Source organism: Pyrgilauda ruficollis, unplaced genomic scaffold, assembly GCF_017590135.1.
Source record: "Pyrgilauda ruficollis isolate IOZ18807 unplaced genomic scaffold, ASM1759013v1 scaffold45, whole genome shotgun sequence".
Classification (NCBI taxonomy): domain Eukaryota; kingdom Metazoa; phylum Chordata; class Aves; order Passeriformes; family Passeridae; genus Pyrgilauda; species Pyrgilauda ruficollis.
The window spans coordinates 4,039,970-4,061,974 of NW_024526044.1; the positions used below are offsets into that span (position 1 = coordinate 4,039,970).

At 50.1% G+C, this 22,005-nt stretch overlaps 3 protein-coding genes across 4 annotated transcripts; 1 reads left to right on the plus strand and 2 right to left on the minus strand.

Annotated features, from left to right (window-relative positions):
- Positions 1-73: 73 nt before the first annotated feature.
- On the minus strand, positions 74-9,599 carry CSTF1 (cleavage stimulation factor subunit 1). Its single transcript, XM_041478596.1, has 7 exons — positions 8,855-9,599; positions 7,917-8,078; positions 7,004-7,199; positions 5,324-5,601; positions 3,979-4,176; positions 3,094-3,484; positions 74-1,549 (listed from the first exon to the last, which is right to left on the minus strand). Exons 1-7 carry the CDS (start codon positions 8,972-8,974, stop codon positions 1,290-1,292), a joined length of 1,605 nt encoding a protein of 534 aa, XP_041334530.1. The 5' UTR covers positions 8,975-9,599; the 3' UTR covers positions 74-1,289.
- A 233-nt stretch (positions 9,600-9,832) lies between these two features.
- On the plus strand, positions 9,833-16,983 carry AURKA (aurora kinase A). 2 transcript variants are annotated; one of them, XM_041478597.1, is made up of 8 exons: positions 9,833-10,174; positions 10,817-11,102; positions 11,612-11,687; positions 12,300-12,491; positions 12,721-12,859; positions 13,198-13,346; positions 13,837-14,011; positions 14,310-16,983. In XM_041478597.1, the coding sequence occupies exons 1-8, from the start codon at positions 10,121-10,123 to the stop codon at positions 14,493-14,495; spliced, it is 1,257 nt and encodes a 418-aa protein (XP_041334531.1). In that variant the 5' UTR covers positions 9,833-10,120; the 3' UTR covers positions 14,496-16,983. The 2 variants fall into 2 exon arrangements, with proteins under 2 accessions (XP_041334531.1, XP_041334532.1); XM_041478598.1 differs by having other exon boundaries at positions 10,817-11,096.
- Positions 15,395-20,691, minus strand: FAM210B (family with sequence similarity 210 member B). Its single transcript, XM_041478599.1, has 3 exons — positions 20,455-20,691; positions 18,466-18,638; positions 15,395-17,488 (listed from the first exon to the last, which is right to left on the minus strand). Exons 1-3 carry the CDS (start codon positions 20,569-20,571, stop codon positions 17,272-17,274), a joined length of 507 nt encoding a protein of 168 aa, XP_041334533.1. The 5' UTR covers positions 20,572-20,691; the 3' UTR covers positions 15,395-17,271.
- Between the last annotated feature and the right edge of the window lie 1,314 nt (positions 20,692-22,005).

Genomic DNA, 22,005 nt, shown 5'->3' on the forward strand with positions numbered 1-22,005 from the left:
AGCCTCCCATATCTGACAATTTCTCCTTTGTTACAGAAAACAAATACAATTCCTTCTTTATGTATCAAAGAGCTTTTTAAAAGGCAATCTTTATTTAAATACAGACAAAACCTGTACCCTCACCAGCCCTTGACAATTCCTCAGTGTAATGGAAGTTAATCCAGCAGCAAGAACCACCTCACATTTAAAAACCCTCACAAAGGCAAGTGCTGAGCTCTGACCAAAGGAGCCTCCCAGCTGTGATGCCCAAGAGCTCTGCACGAGGAGGCCTCAAAAAACAAGTTTAAGACTCTGCTCAGGCAGATCTCTGTGAGAATAAGTAGTGAATTTTCCAACTTAGAGAAATTTTAAGCACAGTTTCTCAACGATGGGCACCGGGTTTGTGACTAATTAAAAGATAATGCAATTGAAGTGCTGTGTAAGACATAGATGAAGATTTCTCAAATGAAACAGTGACATTTCTGAGGTACACATACCAAAATTCAGATGCACAAGTTTCTTTTTTTGAGAGGATATTAAAGGTCTCTAAGGCAAAATTATTCTCATTTTCACCTGCAGCAGAACTGCCACATTTTAACTGCAATGTGGATATTCCTTAAAACTATTAGGAAACGTTTTGAGGTCCCACTTATTAAGATAAATTCAAAAGAGGATGAGATGAAGTCTGACTTTAACACAAGAACTAGAAGACCATTTCTTGAATTCATCTAAACAATTTAAAATCCTGTTTGAATTCTTGTGGCACAACTCAGAACTGACGGCCTACCTGGCCAATAAACAAAAAACACCAGAAAGAATTCATCAAAACCCCAGACTGAAAGATACAAACCAGAGCTTTACAAATAATGAATTGTGGCTGAAGGCAGCTTAAGGCTTCGTTAAAGTTTCTACACCAAGTTTTGCTGCTCTTTGTGTGATCTACTCTCTGCCAGAGTTCAGTGGGATTGCACAGGCACAACACAGAGCAGAACTGGCTCCTTCTGAGCAGGACACAGTCCCTTTATCTCGTGTGTGATTCACAGGCAGGGGAACAAGCTTAGCCCTTCCTGCCAGGATCATTTTATTCTCCACCCTCTCCCTTCAGTACAATTAGAGATGACTTACAAAAATTAAACCACGCACACTAATAAAAAAATTAGCGTGGGGTAAAGAGTCTCAATATTTGCTATTTTCCTGTCACATCTGACAGAATCCAAACCAGCCCAGCACGGCTTCCCCAGAGGCGGCTGCTGGCAGCACCATCCCCCAGGGGGGCAGGAGCTGGGAAATCCCTGCTTGGGGAGCTCTCCTCAGTCTGTGGTGGATCTCCTGTACCAGAACCTGGCCCTGTAGTCGTCGCTGCAGGTCATGAAGCCGGGGTTGGTGGGGGAGTGCACGATGCAGCGCACGATGCTGTTGTGGCCCAGGGACAGGAGGTTCCTGCGCTCTGCAGTCCTGGAGTCCCAGCAGCACAGGCTGATGGTCCTCTCGTCCGGCAGCAGCACGTAATCCTCTGTGTGGTTGAACACAGCCTGAGTCCTGTGCACCTGGCGCCCGCTCAAACCAGCACCTAAACACAGCCAGCACAATTAGAAGTCTTCATACCTATGAATCATTTCCTCTAATGAATCAATTGTCTATAATTTTCTATCAATTTTCTCTGCTGTTCAACTGTCACCCTGATTTTTTAAGATTTTCTAAGCCTTCTGATATTTACATTCTTGTAACGAACTTTCTCGCACACTTTCTGTAAATAACTTACTGTTTTGCATTCTTTTATGGGGGAGAAATTTGATGGACTTTTGGATTGTCCAGTGTCATTGGACAGGTGGCACTGTCACCCTCCAAACCACTGTCACTCTTAGAAATCTATAAATGTAGGAGTCAGAAAATAAACTGCCCTTTTTACCTTGGAAAGAGCAGCAGAGTCCACATCGTGTTGTTTCGTGTCCTCTAGTGACATTCAACCACTTCCACAAGCAACAGGTGGTGCAGTAACAAATATTCTTTTGAACTTGGATAACAGGACCAGAAAGGTTTGAGTCCAGCCTGTGCCCCCTCCCCACCTTGTCACCAGCCCAGAGCACTGAGTGCCATGTCCAGGTGCTCCTTGAACACCTCCCTGGGCAGCCCCTGCCAAGGCCTGACCACCTTTTCCACGAGGAAATTCCTCCTGCTGTCCATGTATGTATGCTAAAATTCCTTAGGAGACAGAAGGAATGCCATGTCCAATCCTTCACCTAAGAGTATTTCTGCCTGGTATTTTTGCATGAGGCTTTCAGCTGTGACCAAGGAGAAAGAACCCACAGATATGATGATCCTTGAGGCCTTGCTCATGCTGTATGAGCTCCCTTGGCCATACCCTCAGGTAAAACGTGTCTCCCAGAGGCAGGGCAGGGCACAGATCCTCCCTGGGATCTGCACGGTTTCCCGGGAAGGTGCTGCTCCCTGCTGGCCGCGAGCAGCAGAGCTGGACTGCAAACAGGGACCTACAAACCCCAAAAGCTGCCACACACCATTTCCAGCATCTTTTGTGCTCCTACTGCTTAAGCACATCAGTGCTTGACCCCAAAGCCTCACACACAGCTGTTGTCACATGCAAAGCTTCCACAGCCTTTGTTATTCCCTAAATCCTGCTGAGATCCAAGCATGGCACTGTCACCTTGCTCCAAGGATGAGTACCTTGCACTCAACTGCATCCTTGGGAAAAAATACACAAAACAGGGAACAAACCAGCTGCAGGTACATTTCAGAGTATTGCCATGGCTACAGAGCCACAGAGTTAATGGTTAAATCAACTGCCCTGAAGTGTTTCTTCTTACTTTTCCCCAATTCAGTGATCACTTCCCTCCAAAACAATAGAGTGAGTAATGATGTCAGAAAATTCTCCAAAATCTACTCAGACTAAAATATGTTAACATGGACACACTGTACCACAGCTTCTCTTCTGGAATTGCTCTAATGGAAATGTTTTCAAAAATCTTGGGCAATTTATCAACAAAGCAGCAGTTTCTCCACTGCCTTTAGGAATTCTTATTTTCTGACAGTATTTCCAGCCCTGCCATGTCTCAGCACCTGAAAAAGAAGGAGTCTGGAAGGTCACCTGCCACATACCTGTGTATTTCACCAGCGTCCGGCCAGTGGATATCTCCCAGAGTTTAGCCACAGAGTCTTTCCCACTGGACAAAATATACTTGGAATTTTTGGAAAAAATAGCAGAACAGACTTCAGCTCCATCGTGTGCCTTCTCGAAGGTGGTGATGCAGCGGTTGGAGACCCCATCCCAGAGTTTGATGCAGCCATCCTTGCTGCCTGTCACGTACATGTTGGCGCTGGCGTTGTAGTTGACGGAGCAGATGGCGTCGGTGTGCTGGTCCTGGGGGTTGCAGGACACGAAGCACTGGAAGGTGTTGATGTCGTACAGACGAAGGGTTGGGTGCTGGGTCCCCACCAGGATGAAATCCCCAGAAGGGTGGAAAGAAATGGAGCGTAACATCTCTGCTTCCTGTTGGATTAAAAACACACGGCGGGGTGAGGAAGGAAAAAAGCTCAACTGGAAGGGTCGGTGCTGGTGGTGGTAAAGTGATAAAAACCTACTGGAATTATCAGCACAAAGTGGAAAATGTTTCCTGTGGGACTGAAACGACAGGCTGCCCCTGGCTGCATTGTAGTTTTTGTCCTAGAGCAGCCTGCAGTGCCCCCTTATTTTAGGATATCATCCCTCAAGCCCACCACCACCTACTCCCAAATGTTCAAAGATAACAGAACTGACTTCCAAGTTAATTCAGATTAGAGTTGGTCTAATGAATAAAAAGCTGACAGCTTCTAGACTTAAATACAAGTGTCCATGATGCACAGAATTAAGACACAATCTCTGTAAGGTCAGCAAATGCTGCACCTGTGTGCTCCTGCACCCTCTGATCACCTGAGGCACAGCCCAGCTCACACCACCTCAGCACTCAGACATCTGAGCTTTGCCTGCTCTGAGCAGTATCTCACCTGGATGTATTTGAAGGCTCTTTTGGCAGAAGGTTTTGAATAATCAAACAATTTAAGTGTGTAGTCCCTTGAGCCAGAAGCCAGGATCTGTTCTGTTGGGTGGAAAGCCAAACACGTCACTTCATCCACGTGATCGTACAGAGTCCGGATCACAGGGTGGTTCTCCATGTTCTGCTGTGCTGTCTCATTCATCATGACCTACAAAGAACATTCAACATGTTGCCTCTCTTGGAAAATAAAGCAAGTTTTTGACAAGAAAAGTAGGTTTTTGGCTTGCCAGAGTGGCTGAACAGCAGCTCCTCTCTGACACGACCAGGAACACAATCTGTTCCCTTGGTTATTTGAAGGCCCTTTATAGGTCAACAAGTAAGATCCCTGTGTCTTTATGAAGGTCAAAACAACTTGGCTCAAGGACAAACTACTTCAGTAGCAGAGAGCTGGTGCAAGAAAACATCACCTTCATAAACAGCCCAAAGCAAAACACTGACTGCTGGGAAGAATCGAGAGAAGCTGCACTGAAACTGCAGCTCTCTGCTGAGAATGTGGTGGGTGCTCTGGGCAAAAAAATCCCACTTTTCATTGCCACCTGATAACGGTCTTGGAGAAAGATAAAGCAAATCAATGTGTGAAACAGTTCTGAAATACCCAGTGAAAACAGAGATGGCCATGGGGGCTGCACGGCCACAAGTGGGTTTAACATGAACTGTGCTCAGACATTACAGCCACAATCAGCAGCCAGCAGGAGCCACTCCTGGCTCAGTTCTCTCCCTGCTGCCAGGGGTGACACCTGTGTCCTTGCCCTGGCTCTTCTTCCTTCAAAGGGATTTTATGAGCAGCTGCTGGGGTAAGCACTATGTTGAGACAGGTATTTAGTCCAACCCACTGAGGTGGCCACAAGGTACAGATATGACAAGGAGAGAACTCCAGAGGGGTTACAATCCATTATCCCAATGGGCATGGCATGGACAGGATCCCAAAAGTGATTACAATTCATTATCCCAATGGGCGTGGCATGGACAGGATTCCAATTGATTACAATTCATTATTTTAATGGACATGGCATGGACACAATTCCCAGAGTGGTTACAATCCCTTATCTCAATAGGCATGGCATGGACAGGACTCCAATTGATTACAATCCCTCACCTCGATGGGATGGCACAGACACAATTCCCAATCCCTCACCTCGATGGGCATGGCACAGACACAATTCCCAATCCCTTATCTCGATGGGCATGGCACAGACACAATTCCCAATCCCTCACCTCGATGGGCATGGCACAGACACAATTCCCAATCCCTTACCTCGATGGGCATGGCACAGACACAATTCCCAATCCCTCACCTCGATGGGCATGGCACTCTTGGCCAGCATCCTCTCGGTGTCCAGGATTTTGATGGAGGCGTCGGCCGAGCCCGTGGCTATCAGCTGCCCGTCCCTGCTGTAGGTGGCCACGCGGCAGGGCCCCTTGTGGGATGTCACGTAGCAGGTCTCGTACTCGGACGCCTCGGGGGACATGGTCTGCACGTCGGCGTCGAACTCCAGGTCGATGCCGGTGCCCGGCGCCACGGTGTCCGAGCGGCCGATGGCGTACTGCACGGCGCTGTCGTCGTTCTCCATGCCTGGGGACACGCAGGGGGACACTCAGCGCTGGCAGCCCCCTCCCCAGGGCATGCCACGGCTCCAGGGAAGGCTGGGCAAAGGCAGCCTGGGGGCACAGCTGAGCTGGCACGGCAGGTTCGGTCCCACAGCGCTGGGGAGGAGTGAGGGAGAGCTGGGCTGTGCTGGAGCAGGCACAGATCCTCAGGAGCTCTGGGAGCACCCCAGTGAGGACTGGGAATGCTGATCAATGCTCAGGGAGTACCCCAGTGAGGACTGGGAATGCTGATCAATGCTCTGGGAATGCCCCAGTGAGGACTGGGAATGCTGATCAATGCTCTGGGAATGCCCCAGTGAGGACTGGGAATGCTGATCAATGCTCTGGGAGTACCCCAGTGAGGACTGGGAATGCTGATAAATTCACTGACAATCAGCCACTGACCATCCACAGGCCTCTGGTCAGCTTTTCACAGAGGAGCAACAAACCCCAACACTATTACATGAGTTTTAAAGTATAAAACCCAAAGCATTTACTGATTCTTTTCCTATTTTATGGCACTGAAGCTAAATTATCCCTGCACTGCAAGGGAAAAAACTTGCTGGGCTTCAAGCCCACTTCACAGACTTTTATTTCCAAGATGCAGCTACAGACCAGAGTTCAGCACTGCAAGTGGCAGCAGGGCAGACACAAGAGTTTTCAGCCCAGTGCTGATCTTTCTGCTGCTTTCATCTGCTCATTTCAAGTCCAGAATTTGCATTTCAAGCAGACACAAAGCTTCACAGATTTATACCCTCAGAACTCAGCTAGTTCAGGCAGCAGAACCAGTTGAGTTCCACATGGTGCCACGAGCAGAGCTCTTCCAGGACTCGGTCAGCTCGTTCCAACAGCAGCTCAGGGGTTTCCCTGTTCTCCCCACACTGTGGCATTCCCAGAGGGAAGCACAGGGACAGAACAGGTGACAGCCCTGCTGAGAGCCCAGAGGGTGCAGCTGTTTGCTGGGGACTGATCTACACAAGCCAGCAAAGACTGCCAATGGAAGGACTCGCTCCCTCTCCAACACTGTCAGAACAACCGGATTGGAACGATTTCTTTCTGAAGTCAGCAGAACTGTGAGGGTGAGATTTTCCCTCAGATCTGGGGGCTCAGTGATCCTGTTCACTGGGATGTTTTGAGAAGACACCCTGAGTGTCCTTAGGGGAGTTCAAACAGATTTGGGCAACACTCAGGGATCTGGTTTGTTGGTGATGAAACAGGAATGCCCTTCCAAACCCCACAGAGGCCAAGGCTGTAGCCAGATGTACAAGTGCTGTGCCATTACCAGACACCACCTTTGCATCAAAGGTGTCTTTGCAGTGACACCAACCTCTTAATTCACTGGGGAATTAGAAACTAGACTTTTATGTCAGCTTTGGATTCCAGCTTACCTAACTTAATTAGGTGCAGCAGTTGTTCAGAGGGTGCACAGACAGACTGTGGTTTGATCTCATTTATCAAGCCATTGGCAATGTTGATGTATCCATCATAGAGCAGCTGGCTAATTATCAGTTTGTAAAGTTGCTGACGGTCTTTCAAACTGACTTTTGTCCTATACATTGTGAGCAGGGACTGCCTTGGGGGGGCCTGGAATGAAGAACAAAAATCACATACAAGAGTTGCACGAAACCACCAGAACCTTGGAACAAATCTCAGGGCAGGCACCAAATATTGCTGTGGTTTTGGTGGAAAGCAGAGGTGGGGGGAGGAAGGTGGGAGGGGGGAAGAGGAGGAAAAAGGGAGAGAAAGAAGAGGAAAGAGTGAAGAAAAGGTGGGAGAAAGAGAAGGAAAGACGGGAGAAAGGGAAGGAAAAGGGAGGAGGGGGACGAAGAGGCAGGATAAAGAGGAGGAAAAGGACAGGAAAAGAAGGGAAAAAGGGTAGGAAGACGGGAGAACGGGGAAGAAAGGGGAAAAAGGAAGAAGAGGAGAGAGGAGAAAAATGAGAGGAAAAGGGAGAGGCAAGAGGGAGGAAAAGGGGGGCGGAAAGGGAAGGAAAAGGAGAGGAAAAACCTGTTGCGCTTGTTTTCTGTGTAAATGAAAATGTGGCCCACAGACCCAGGCGGCCCGCGCCGAGCGGCAGCAGGGCCGGCGGCATGTGCCAAAGGAGCCGCCGGTGCTGCCGGCGGCCCGGGCTGCGCTGCATGGATGGATGGATGCACGGGGCGCGCAGGACAGCACCGCGCCGGCCCCGCCGCCCGCCCCGCGCCCTCCCCGCCCTCCCGCCGGCCGCGGCTGTGGCGGAGCGCCGCTCGGGGCGGTGCCGGAGCCCCGCGGGCGGGCGGCCCCGGCGGTGCCGGTACGTACCGAGCCTTCCTTCTGCCGCCCGCGCTCTGCCCCTAAGATGGCGGCGGGAGCGCGGAGCGCATCGAGCGGCGGCGGCGGCAGCGGCGGGGGCGGCCGGGCCCGCAGGACGCTCCTCCGCGAAGGCTGCTGCATCGAGCGCCCGCACATCGATGGGAGGCGGCTCTTGGGGGGGGGGCGACACAACGGGGCGGCGTCACGCGGGCGCCACGCCCCCCGCGTCACGCGGCGGGGAGGCGGGAGCCCCCCCCCCCCCCCCGGGGGGGGGGGGGGGGCCCCCCCCCCCCCCCCCACGGTGGGGGGAGATCGCGGGGGTCCCGATCCCCGACCCCGCTCTGGGGGTCCCGATCCCTATCCCTCACCCCCCACGCCGGGGATCCCGGGGTCCTTCTCCCCGTTCCCCCTTCCGGGGGTCCCTCTCGCCATTCCTCCCCTTCCGGGAGTCCCTTCTCTCAATTCTGGGGATCCCGGGGGTCCTTCTCTCCATTCCGGGGGTCCCGCTCCCCATTTTCCTGTCCAGGGATCCCGGGGGTCCTTCTCTCCATTCCGCCCCTTCCGGGGGTCCCGCTCCCCATTCTCCCTTCCAGGGATCCCGGGGGTCGCTCTCCCCATTCCTCCCCTTCCGGGGATCCCGAGGGTCCATCCCCGCTCCCCTTCCGGGGGCAGCGGGGCCTTGGCGGAGGCCGCAGAGCCGCGCTCGGGGCGGGATCGCGGGCGGGGGAGCGGCGCTGGCCCGGCCCCCGGCGGGCGCGGGGGGAGCCCGGGGGTTCTTTTGTGTCGCAGCCGCAAAGCTCCGGAGCGCCGCTTCCGCCAGACCCCGGATCCCAAACACGGCGACGTGAACGGGCTGGGAATGAAGCGGCTGGCGCTGCTGCCCGGCGCTGCGGGCGGGCCCGGCCCCGTCCCCAGCGCAAACCGTCCCGTCCCCGAGTGCTACTCACGTCAGCCTCGAGAAAGGGCAGCCGGAGCGGGCGCGGGTCGAGCAGCGGCGCTGCCATGCTCCCCATGCCCCGGGGCAGCTGTCGTCTGTCACACGCTGCAGCGACACGGCGACCCGACATCTTCTTTTTACCTATCCTGAACCGCTTGTAAACACCAACACACACAACCAGGCTCTCCTTCGCTCTTGTTTTCAGCACCGCGGAGACAGTGAAAAGTTGCCTTGGATCGCAGTTCTTCACAAGCCCCAAGCGCCGACTGGAGTTTCCTCGCTCCGCGGCGCCTCGCAGGGACCCGCGGGCTCCGCGGCTGCGGGGCAGCAGCGCCTCACGCCGCGCTCGCTGCGCTACTCGCGGGCCGCGTTCGCTGAGCGGCCGCGCTCCCGCTGTCCCGGCGTCTCCTCGGGAGCCGCGCGGGTCTGGGCGCTGCCGGGGGCTGCGAGGGGTCCGCGCGTGGCTCAGGCCGGGCCGGGCGGTGCCTTCGCACTTGGCGCTCGCTCTGAAGCGCTGGCGGCACGTGGCGCTGCCCGGGGCCGCTCGGCCGGGACGCACCGGGAGGCTCCGGCCCTGCTCGGCCCGTCCGGGGGGGCACCCACACAATGGCCCCGCTCGCGCTCGGCCCCGCGCGCGGTGGCAGCAGCGCCGCTCCCCGGCCTCGCCCGGGGGTGGATGGGGGTGTCTCGGGGGGAGTCTGGCGGGAGCGGGACTGACCTGGCGGCGCTCCCGGGCGCGGACCGGAGCGGAGGCGGCGGCGGCCACAGGTGGGAGCGCGGCGCGTTACGCGATTTGCGTAGCGGAAGCGGCGGCTCGGCCGGCGGGAAGTGCGCGGGCGGCGCGCGCCGGGGGGCGCGGCGCTACGCAAAGTGCGTAACGCGCCGCGCGGCGACAACGCCGGCGGAGGGGCGGGCGCGGCGCGTGCGCCCCTCGCGGCGCGGCGGAGTGCACCCGGCAGCCAATGGGCGGGAGGGCCGCCCGCGGAAGAAGCCAATCAGCGTCCGCGGGCCGCGGGAGGGCGGCCAATGGCGGGCGGCGGGGGTTTAAAGGGGTATTTAAGGCGCGGCGGTTTGAATTCAAACAGCTCCGGCGGCCCTGAGGCGGCGGGTTCGGGGTGCGCGCCGGGCCTGGGAGCGTGTGGGGGTATCGGTACGGGCCCGCTATCGATAGAGAGCAATAATTGATAAGGGAGCTCAGAGTTCCTGTGCTCCGCTCACTGGGCCCCGCTGGCTCTCTCTCGCCCTCAGCCAGAGCCGTACGGGCCGCTCTGGCGCTATGGACAGGAACATGAAGGAGAACCACGCCGTGTTCCCAGGCCGCGCTGCCAAGGTAAAGGTGTGAAATAGGCAGTTTGTGCTCCTCTTCCTGAGCAGTTATCTCTGCTGCATCGTTGGTCTCGATGCTTGGGGGTTTGCCATTAAAATTCTGGTCGGTTTAGGGAGTTGCAGTTTTTACTTTTGGGTTTTTTTTCTCCCCACCGCATATTAACTACAGGTTTCAAACTAGTAATTTATCTTTAAGTAGCTTTCTCCTAGAGAAAACAGCCCAGAGCTGACTTTTTAAATTATCGTTAATACTAGCATATCCTATTAAGTGGGGAAATCTTCTTTAAAAGTATTTAAGAGCCCTTAAAGACAAAGCAAGTGTGTATAATCAAATGATTTTAGATACAGTTTTTAGAAGTAAGCACTGTGCAAATTGATTGTTACTATTGATACATATGTGCAGCAGTGCTCAAAGTCCTCCTTATTGTATTTTCTCCATTTAGAAATACAGGCACTTTCTCACTATTTTATATAAAACCAAATAGGTCTGGTAAGTTTTTGGACCAGCACAAGCAACATTTCCTTTTAATCAACTAAATACATGATTTTTAGTGTTTCTGTTAAAGAGGTTTTGCCACCCTGAGTGGGGCTGTGAAGGTTCTGCTGTGCTGTCGCACAATTAACGCGTTCTCCTCTCTCTTTGCAGGGCACCAATCCCATCGGGGATGCCCCCAAGCGTGTCCCTGTGTCGCAGCACTCAGCCCAGAGCCGCTCCCTCACCAGCGGAGCTCCAGCCCGAGTTCTGTGTCCTGCAAACTTCGCCCAGCGAGTCCCCGTGCAGCCCCAAAAACCTGCGCTGTCAACCCAAAAACTGCCCAACAGCCAAACAGCGCAGCAGCTCCGACCCAAGCTGCCCCAGCAGGCTGCTGTGAGACCTCAGGCTGCGAGCAAGAGCACTGAAAAGCCTCCCCAGGCTGCAGCACCTGGTAATTGTGAGGATGGCTTCTGTGTGGTCACAGCTGTGACACTCCCAAAGCTGCTGCTGGTCCAGGGACAGTCCTGGAGGGAAGTTCTTGGTTGTGTCCCCAACCAGAAGAGCAGCACATGGTTCACCTCGGGTGTTGCTGCACCATCCTTGTGAATTTATCTCTAAATGAACCAATTAGAGCCAGTATGGTGTTAAAAACTTCCAGGTGCTCAGCAGCCAGCTGGGAGTTAATGTAAATGGCATTCAGACCTCACATTTTCCAAGATTCATGCACAAGGATACTTTTCTTTGGGGAGGGGGAAAGAACTCATGAGTTTTTATGCTCAGAAAGCTTTTAAAATTGCATTTTGCCAGTGCTGTTTCTTTCCCAGCAGTCAGCTATGCTATGTTGCTTAAAATGTCACTGAATGGATTCTAAAAGCTGTTTCAGATGATGCAGAGGGGTTAGATTTGTTCCTGTGTGTGTGTTCCCATGAGTCTGGTTCATAAATTGATTTCCTTCTCTGTACACAGCACAAAACCCTGAAGCAGAAAGCACCTCGAAACAAAAAGCTGAAGAGACCAAGAAGAAAAGTGAAGAGACTAAAAAGTAAGTTTTATGCCTGAATTCTAGACATCTGAGCCCTGCTGGAGCTCCTTTGGCTGTGGAGCCTGGTGACTCCCACACTGTGCAGACACAACACCAGGAAAGCAGCCTTTGACCTGGTAATTGTCAGTGGCAAGGACTTGCTGTAATCTAAAGAAAATTGAGCTAAATGCAGAGTAGCTCTTCCCATGGGAGAGCACTGATAGCTGCTGCCCCAGTCACGAGATGTACTCCTGAAAACAAAGCCTCCTTCATCTGGGCAGGAGGCTGGAGTCTAGTTTGGGATGAAGTTGGAATTGTTTATGGCAGCTTTAAGTTGTTTTGCCATGCCCTGGATGTGTCTGGGTTAGGAGTATCTACAGGAGACCAGCTTGGTAAACAGTCTTCATTTTGTAGTAGTGTGGTTGGTGTAGTGTCTGCAGAAGCTTAATGAGGGGAAAAAATAGCTTTCAGAACTTCCTTTTGAAAAATCTCAATGCCTTTATTCTCTTGGTCTTTTCTTAAAGACTAAAATCTAGTTTAGAGCACTAAACATCTCTTGAACAGTAATGCTGTAAACTGTAAATTTGAGTCAAAGCCAACACAAACCTCCAGCTTTTAACTTTCCTCTTGCAGAAGGCAATGGTCTCTTGATGATTTTGAAATTGGTCGTCCTCTGGGGAAAGGAAAATTTGGGAATGTGTACCTGGCACGTGAAAAACAGAGCAAATTTATTCTTGCACTGAAAGTGCTCTTTAAAACACAGCTTGAGGAGGCTGGTGTAGAACATCAACTACGAAGAGAAGTGGAAATACAATCTCATCTTAGGTAAAGTTTAGTGACTATTTACTCTGCTTTGTTTGCATGCAAATAAACCAAGTTACCTGGATTATGATGAGGCTTCTTCTTTACGATAAGATCTCTTTATTGTGAGCTGAAGGAACGTGGATGAGCTGAAATTCTCGTGCTTGCCTTGAAAGGTGGGGGGAGCAGGATGGGGAAGTCAAAGGTTGTGGAGAAACACCTGGTTCAGAAGAACATTGAAATCTCTTTGCAGGCACCCCAACATTCTCAGATTATATGGCTACTTCCATGATGTGACAAGAGTCTACCTGATCCTGGAGCATGCACCTCGTGGGGAGGTCTACAGGGAGCTTCAGAGGCTCACCAAGTTTGATGAGCAAAGAACTGCTACTGTAGGTGGTTCCATTCCTCTGTCTCTGGGAAATCTGCAGGATAGAGCCAGCCCTTCAGATCAACTTCTGTATTCTGCTGGGGGAAACAGATTCCTGAGCTGCTAGTTGGCATCTGGGCAGGGAATCATTGGGAAGATTTAGTGCTGTGGAGGAATTTACGTTCAGAATTGCTTAATATTGCAAGGCACAGCCTGTATTGCCAGGCTTCAAGGGTTAAGGGATAATTGCTTTAACTTACAATTATAATTATGGCTCAGAAAGGCTGTGCTGCAGCCAGATAAACTCAGGTGACAGTATCTTAAAGATTGTGGCTTAAAGGTTGTTCTTTCTGCACCCAGTACATCACAGAACTTGCAGATGCCCTCTCGTACTGTCACTCCAAGCGTGTGATCCACAGAGACATCAAGCCAGAGAACTTGCTGCTGGGATCAAATGGAGAGTTAAAAATTGCTGACTTTGGGTGGTCTGTGCATGCTCCATCCTCTAGGTGAGACTTCAGTCTCTTGTGCACTGAAATCCTTCTGCAGTGTCAGTTTTTGTCACACAGTTGTGGAAGGGAGGTACGTGGGAGCTTCTTGAAATGCTGGGGAAAGTGCTGCTGTAACCAAGGGCCTAACAGGACACTGGTGTGACAGAGGAGGGCTGTTGTCCTGGATTTTACTTCAAACCTCGCTGACCCTCAAAGGACGGTTGGTGTAGGGTCCCTGAGATGACAAACCTGCACTTGGACTCAAACGTTCTGGCAATTTGGTGATTTCTGAGAGGGTGGGAAATTGCACCTGCGGAGGGAGGAACAGGTTTGTTCCTAAGACTGACATTGGAGGGACTGAGACCTTCAGGAGAAGTAGAAATGTCCTGCTGGCTTTCCCAGCTGTTCTGGTGGTGCTGAGGTACAGATGATTGCCAGCATCTTATCTGGCTCTTGAAATAGATCCTCTAATTATCTTAATCATTGATTAACTTGGACTTTTCTTCAGGAGAACAACTCTCTGTGGGACACTTGACTACCTGCCTCCTGAAATGATTGAGGGAAGGACACATGATGAAAAGGTGGATATTTGGAGCCTGGGAGTTCTGTGCTACGAGTTCCTTGTAGGGAAACCACCTTTTGAAACAAAAACCTATCAAGAAACCTACAGAGCTATTTCCAGGGTAAGTGCCAGTGCTTATCTGGATTAGCTGGGTCATGCTTTTAGTTCTAGAAAGGTTTCAGCAAGTTTGAAGCATAATGAAAACAATCACAAGAATATACAAATACTTTCACGAGCAGTGAGAAGCTTGTTCAGGGTTGTAATGTAGTGATTTGGTCTCATCTCAGTAGGAAGAAGTTGCACAAGCCTGCAAGGCTAGCACAGCTTCCAAGGGGTAACTTGAGTAGAGCCCTTTGGTTCAATGATTTGGTTATTGCTAAAGAACTTTTGCATGATTCTTAATGTCCTTTTTCCCTTAGGTGGAATTCAAGTTTCCTCCATTTGTAACAGAAGGTGCGAGGGATTTAATTTCCAAGCTCCTGAAGCACAACCCCTTCCACCGCCTGCCCCTGAAGGATGTACTTCTCCATCCCTGGATCACAGCAAACTCTACCAAGGTTCCCACCAGCAGGAAGAGTGATGGTGCTGCCCCATCCAAAACATAGCTGCAGGAGGGTGACTCATGGGATGCACGCAGGAGCCTTGTACTGTGACTACTGTAATGCTTACAATAGGGAAAGCAGGTCTTGGAATCTAGTGGCAATTGGGATGCAAGTCCTTGGGTTGGCTGGTGTCTTAAACTCGAATTGCAGCATAAATTTATTTGACTTCTAGCTGGAGCTTGTGGAATATTTAATGTACTTGAATCAGCTCCATGTGGGCCAGGTTTGCTGGTGTAAGTGTGAAGCTCTTGGGCTGAAAATGGTTTGTTGTTCCACCACAAGGAAGTTGTTCTGGCTTATGGAACAGTGCAATATCCTGGAGATGCCTGCTCCTCCCTCCCTGGGCTGCTCAGGGTGTCTTACCTGTGGTGTAACCTGAAACTGAGCGAGGTGAATGCCTTTTTCAAGTGTTCTAAAAATGATGTGGCAATTGATTTTGTCTCTAGTTTTAAATGTGAGCACTCAATTTGTAAAATAAAGACTTGTTATACTGCACCCAGCACGGTGAGGTTCCTTGTGGCTGCTTGGCTCAGCAGAACTCCTGCTTTCAGAGGTGAATTCCTAAAGTATAATTCCCACCTCTGTCAAAAAGGAAGCTCAAAGTGCTGGTACCACCCAGTCATTCACCATCCCACAATCCCAATTTAGGATTGCAAGGTAAGTACCAAATGTGTTGCTACTTAAACTGCTGGGTTTATTGAGAGCTTGGCCTGCTCTGTCCTTTTTCCAATGAATTTATTCAAACATTTTCTAGCCCTTTCTCTCAGAAGTACTTTCAGATTATGTTCAGCAAGTAACAACACCAGATGTTTATAAGACATTCCTTAAAATGGACCAAGGGTCAGGCCCCTTGCCACCAAAATCAAGGCCAACTCTTTTCCAGGAAAACACTTAAAGCAAACTAAGAGAAAGCAATTTTATTGTCTTTTCAGAATAAGACCTTTTGCTATTTTACAAACAGTTTTAAAAAATGATCCTTCTACAAGCAAGGACTCCAGAATTCAAAATATATTCTCAAATTAATTTAAAATATACTTTGCAAAAATCTTCATCTAAACAAACTGCCAGTAGTTTATACAACCACATAAGTAATTAGAATTCTGGCCACAATTTATATGAAGCTGTTTCTTTACAGCAAGAAAACTCTAGTTTAGTGCTGGTGCCTCCTACTGACTTCTAAATGATTTTAAATGGTTTCATATGATTTTGAAAAAAAATTTTGAATATTCCTTCTTTATTACAGTTAAGACAAAACCTCCTCCTCAGAAATTATTCTAACTTAAGTAAACAAAGCTGCCTCAAAGTTATTTTGAAGTCTTATCCTTGGTCCACATGAAACCTGGGCCTTTCTGTTGGGGGGGAAGGAGTTAAGGTGCAATTTAATGTTCTGGCTGAGGGGGAGGCAAGAGGCTGCTCATAACAAGAAGTTATTTGCTCCTCCTTTCTTCCCTCAGCCAGCTCTTCTCATAACTCCACCCTTTCTTCCTCTCTATTCACTAAATTTTAGCAAAACTAGAAAGCTATTCTAGGGTATCTTCCTGCTATTTTACTCAAATGAGAGCTCTGTCTGAACAGATCTGTCAGAGCCACCCTGGGGTAAGTGCAAGCACAAAGAAAAAAGAGCGGGCAGCAGGTCCCAAACAGCCCCAGCTCTTGCTCAGGCTCTCACAGCAGCACAGGCTGAGCCCAAAAGCCAGGCTTACCCCAGTGTGACAGTAATTTATCTATTTTAGGATCAGTCTGCAGGTTGAGTGGAATGTGGATATCCACACCTGTAACTGCATTCTAACACCAGTGTCCCCATAAGGAAGGCAAAGCTCCTTCATTGCTACATTCACCAGTCTCAGCCCAAAGCACAGGAATTCTTCCTGGGAAGCTGGGAATTGGAATGTTTGCACTTCTGGTGCAGATGATTTGAGTTTCACACACAGGAGCAGAAAGCAGCTGGGGTTACTTTTAAGATTTTAAAAGAAGTGTTTCCAGTACAAAGCCAGATCTCAAACTATTGAAAACCCCCCAGCTCCTCTCTGCCTTGATGCTGTTTGGAGTATGTTCACACAGGTAATTGTGGTTACACTGATTTCAGTAGGCTCAGGGTTTTTTCTGAGTCTACAAACATTTAAAAACAAAGGGACTTTAGTAAGGCTGGCTCCTAGCCAGTACATGTTCAAACAATGCAATCTTGGACTATGGAAGCAATACACATAGTTTCAGAACAGTGCTTCACCTATTGTGACTAAACCAATTATGACTGCAATAATTAATCATATGGGTACTCCTACTGAAGTGAGTTCAATGCCTGTGTTGTGCTGCAAGAAGGGCTATAATAAAAGCCTCTTCTAACAAAAGAAACACCCACCTGCCACTTTAGATTCCAATACATACCCTTGTCAAGAGAACTACCCATGTAGTGAGATGTTTATTCTGCTGGAAGGAGAATCTCACAGTTTCTCAGCTATGCAGCAATAAATGAAAGCTATGACTCTGTTTTGAAAAGAAGAAAAAAAAGGCTCAAAAGCTGGCTTATAAAGACCCAGAACTGTGGTCATTGTCAAGCATTTATATTCCCAATTGAAACGCAAACCAGATCCCATTTGAACAGGTTTGTCCTAAGAATAAGCGGCAAAAGTGAAAGGAGACAAGGACAGCACTTTTCACAGTGACATTCACCTGAAAGAACAATTAAGAAACACAAGATGAGATGGACCTGAACCCAGACAAGTCTTTGAAAGAAACCTTTCACCTGAAGAGCTGCACTGGAGAGCAGAGGCAGGCAGGCTCAGGCGCTGGAGGCAGGCGGTTTGAAGAAGCCGGCCTTGCGGCAGTAGCGCACCAGGAAGGGCACGGACACCACGGTGATGCTGATGCGCACGGGGGCGAAGAGCTTGTGCACGGCGTAGGCCAGCACGAAGGTGCCGGTGCCTGCTGCCATCCGGGACTGCAGAGAGGCCTCGCTGAAACCCAGCTTGAGCAGCACCGCGCTCATGTCCACGCCGCTGCGCAGAGAGGAGACGCCGCTTTAGGTTAGGGTTAGAAATACCGACTGCTGCGGTTCTGTTCGCAAAGTTTCACGTGTCACGGTTCTACTCAGCCTTTAGAGATGAAGTTTGTCTGCAAAGGGATTCTTAAAGTTACCGTGAATTTGTGTCGGAGTTTCGGCTTCCCAAATTTATATTAAGCTTTATTCTGTGTCTTGGGGAAATTTATCACCTAAGCACAAACCAAATGAGGTACCTGCTGTTAGGTTTGGTGTTACAAAATGGCAAATTATCTAAAAGCTAGCAAGTGAAGGAAGTGTTGAGGAGCTTAAATGGGCATTATCCACCAAATTCATTAATATAGACATAGCAGATTTCATCAGGAAAAAAATGTTGTCACCCTGTGCCACAATGTAGTAACCAGGAGAAATCAGGCATTCACATATTCCCACTGGAGTCAGGAATAAGCAGCAGGGAATGTTTGGGGTAATAACACGTTCCCTTGTCTCCTCAGCTGGAATACCTTGTGTAACGTGTTCCAACAAAGCCACACACATAACTCCCCACCTGACTCCTGTATTTTCACTCTAATCCTCTTCTAGTGGCTGTTATTTTCTGCAGTTCAACTGCACAAACTGTGTTCAACACCCAGAAAAATACCTTTATCTCTAAGCCCCAGAGCACTTTTGCATGGCTCTATCTCTCCAGACCAAGCAAGAACAAAAGATATCTGCAGAACAAATACATTTTCTGCCTGGTCAGTTATGGTGGTGCTGTGCCTGCTGTTTTCCCTGCTGATGAACCTGCAAAATGACCATGTGTCCATGATGGACCATAAATGTCCATTTATGGACCCATCCATACTCAAAACTCATGAGGTAACTATAGGTTCAATAGGCACAAAGTGCCTGTCTCCTGTCAGAGATAAGCACAATGGTAAATGTATTTTACTTTTACCACTACCTGGAGGTGACAGACAGCTGTACAAACCTCACCTTGACACAGCCAGGTAGAAGATTCCCAGAGATACTAAGGAAATTCCAACATGGAAGGAAACCCCTACAGCACCATATTCTTTAAAAACTTGTTTCAGCTGCTGGGATTTGTTGAGTTTCTTGTTTTCAGCACTGGGACCAGTGGCTGTGTTTTTGAGGGGTTCAGCTGCATCCTGAAAAGGAAACAATTAGAAGTATTTGTTAGCATTAAGCACAAGATCATATTACAGTTAGCTGAAATGATGACAGAAGTGTCTTGCACACAGAGTGATTTGGGAAGACAGAAACTCACTTCTGCTCTTCCACATCAGCACAGCAGATGCTGTGGCAGAGCATTTCTTCCCACAAGCTCCCTTCTCCCACCTATTCCTGTCAAAGGAATGCACTGATCTTGGTGTAAATTCTTACACAATTCAGGTTTCATAATTAAAACCAGATTATTTGATGGCAGTGTGTGCCAAGGCACACCCACACAGCTGCTGGAGCCGTGAGGCTGAGGTGTGAGAGCTATTTGCTTCCAGCCACTGCTCATCTTTACCCAGTGACTGCTGGAACACAGCTTTTTGCTCCAGGGCTAAGCAGCCAGAAGCACTGGAAGCCCACCTGGTACCATTTAAGAACAGCTCCCTGATGGAAAGAGAACCAAAGTTTAAGTTCCTATAAATCACCCTTTATGCTGAGCTGATCAAAGCAAGAATTGCAAGTGTTGACAGCAACAAGCAAGTCTGTTGCTACAGTGCAGACAACAACTGCAGGGACACGCCAGGGCTGGTGTCAAAAGCCCAACTGCACTGAAAATCTTTGTCACAGCAGAAGTCATTGATAGATTTTTATTTGGGTACATTTCAAGTGCATAAGTTCATACTAAACCATACCCCAAAGCAATCTGAAAAAAAATCGAAGGAGAGCAGCTGTGCTGGCAGCTCTTGGAAACTCCCCATGCTCGCCAGAGAAGAAATACTGACAGGAAGAAAACATTTCCACAAAAGCCTCAGGATTTGTCTCTAATTAGTCAGCAATTGTCAGGAAACATTAGAGGAGTCCTCTCCTTCCAGCTGAGCTCAGCAGCAGTTGTGACAATGTGACAGCCACCACAGGACAGGTAGAGCCACCAAGTGCCTGCCACCACTGTCTCACTGTGGTTTCAAGGCATACAAATTCGAAGAAAAATATTCTTGATTAATTATTGGACTTGCTAAGATTGTAAATTAGCAGACAAGACAGTCTTACAACCACCAAGGTAAGCACACCACCCGCCCAAACCCTAACCCCACATTTGTTTGTTTTTCTCTTTTGTAATTATTTCTGTTACGTTGCTGTTACAGGAAGTCATACAAATATAGAAACAGGAAATTGTGTGGCTCAGCTTATCCTGATCCTTGTAGTTTTAAAACTTTAGATTTTTCTTTTGTGGCTTATGAGCTCTGGGTCTTAAGGATGGATTATAAGGACTGAAAAATTGCTTGTTCTGATCTTTCAAGTCCATTCCAATTCCCCTGTATTCACAAGCTCACACACCAGGAATGGTATTGAAACAAAACAATATATTTCAACTGATATTATTTGGAGTACCCAAGGCAGTCACATGGGGAATAATATCCAGCTTAGCAAGTAAAGCTGCTGCCTATTTCCATGTCACTCTGCGACAATATTTCAGCTAAAAAGCCGATTTCATTCGCATCATTCAGGCGATTTAAAGCATGAAAACACATCTAAAACACCCCGTGATGCTTCGCAACGAGGCAGCAGAAACCACAGTGCAAATTACGCCGTAGACATTAAACCGCAGAAAGCTCACACTGCCAACGTGCCCACCGGCAGGTGCGAACCAGCTCCCCCAGAAACCCGCGACAAACACGATTTATTGACCCCATGGGGGCTGAGAGAAGGGACGGAGGTGAAAAAAAACCTGAAAGACACCCCCAAAAAGCTGAGGAGCGCTGTGAGATCGGGGCATTAGTGCAGCTGGGCCCCTCAGCCCTCACGTACCTTGGCGCTGGCGCGGCGCGGGCCCGGCCCCGGCGGGAGCGCGGCCCAGGCGGGGCAGGGGCAGCGGGGCAGGCGGAGCGGCGACAGCCGCGGGGACAGCCGGCACAGGCGGTACATGGCGGCACCGCCGGCACACGGCAGCGGCCCGGCCCCCCGAGCGGCATGACGGGCCGGGCACACGCCCCGACCGCCTCCTTAAAGCCGCAGCGTTCGCGTTCGTGAGGCGCGGATATCTTGTGGCGCAGCGGGTTCGTCCCAGCCGTGTCCAGCCTGGCCTTGGACGCCTCAGGGGTGTGGCAGCCACGGCTCCTCTCGGCAGAGCTGTGCCAGGGCTCCTCACATCCTCACAAGAATTTCACCCTAATAGTCAGTCTAATCCTTCCCTCTTTCATTTTGAAGTTATTTTCCCTTTTCATGTCGCTCCAGGTGTTTATAAGTGGTCACCGAGCTAGAGAATATCCCGAGTTGGGCTGGACCCACACGGATGATCCAGTCCAGCTCTGAGCTCTGCACAGGACATCCCAACAATCCCAACAAATGAGAGGGATTCTCCCTCAGGAACTGGAGTGACAGGGCACGGGGGAATGGCTTCAAATGTAGAGGGGGGAAATTCGCACCCCAACGATCCCACCCTGGCATCCCGGTGTCCGAATGCGCAGCCTCGGGGCCGTGCCCATTCCGTGGGGAGCCTGGGCAGTGCCCAGCACCTCTGGGGGAAGAACCTTTCCCAATATCCAACCTAACCCTTCGTGGCACAGCTCCAGCTGTTCCCTGGCTCCTGCCACAAGAGCAGCGCCTTGCACATGGCCCTGCTGAATGAACTTCACCAGGTTTGTGCAGTCCCACCTCTGAAGCTTGTCCAGGTCCCTCTGGATGCCATCCCGTTCCTCCAGTGCATGACCACCGACACAGCTGGGAGCTGCCAGCACCTTGCAGAGGGTGCCCTCATAACTGTGGCCACAAGGGTTTCATCCCTGCATTTTTCTGAAATGCAGAAAAAAAAAAGCATTTTTCTGTGCCACCAAGCTGCTCATGGCAGGGTGAAGGGTGAATATCCCTGAAACTGCAGCTCCAGGTCAAGCCCCAGCAATAAAATCCTGCTCTCTCCCGGCTGCAAAGCCTTTCCTCTTCAGGCACGCCGTGTTTCCATGTGAGCACACAGGCCTGAGGACAATGGGAGAGCTGTGTCGATAAATAAGAAGAATTTTCCTTTCAGGAGCCTGGAGTGGAGCTGCACAGGACAGCACGGCGTGGTGCAGTGCTGCCGAGTGCAGGGCTCCACAGAACAGATGGGTTCCAGGGAGGATCTCAGGAGAAGAGAGGCTGAGAGCTTTGCTTGTATTGAAACGATCTGTTCTGTCTCAACAGCACTGCCAGTTCCAGGGCTTTACACTGCCTGTAACTCTTGCTTCATAAATCCAGCCCCTCTCTGAATGCTTTGGAGAAGAATAGTTTCTCAGAACACAATTTCAATGTCTATTACTGCTCCAAAGCAGTTTGCTCTGTGTTTTCTGTGACTTTTACACACCAACACCACTGGAGCAGACAGGT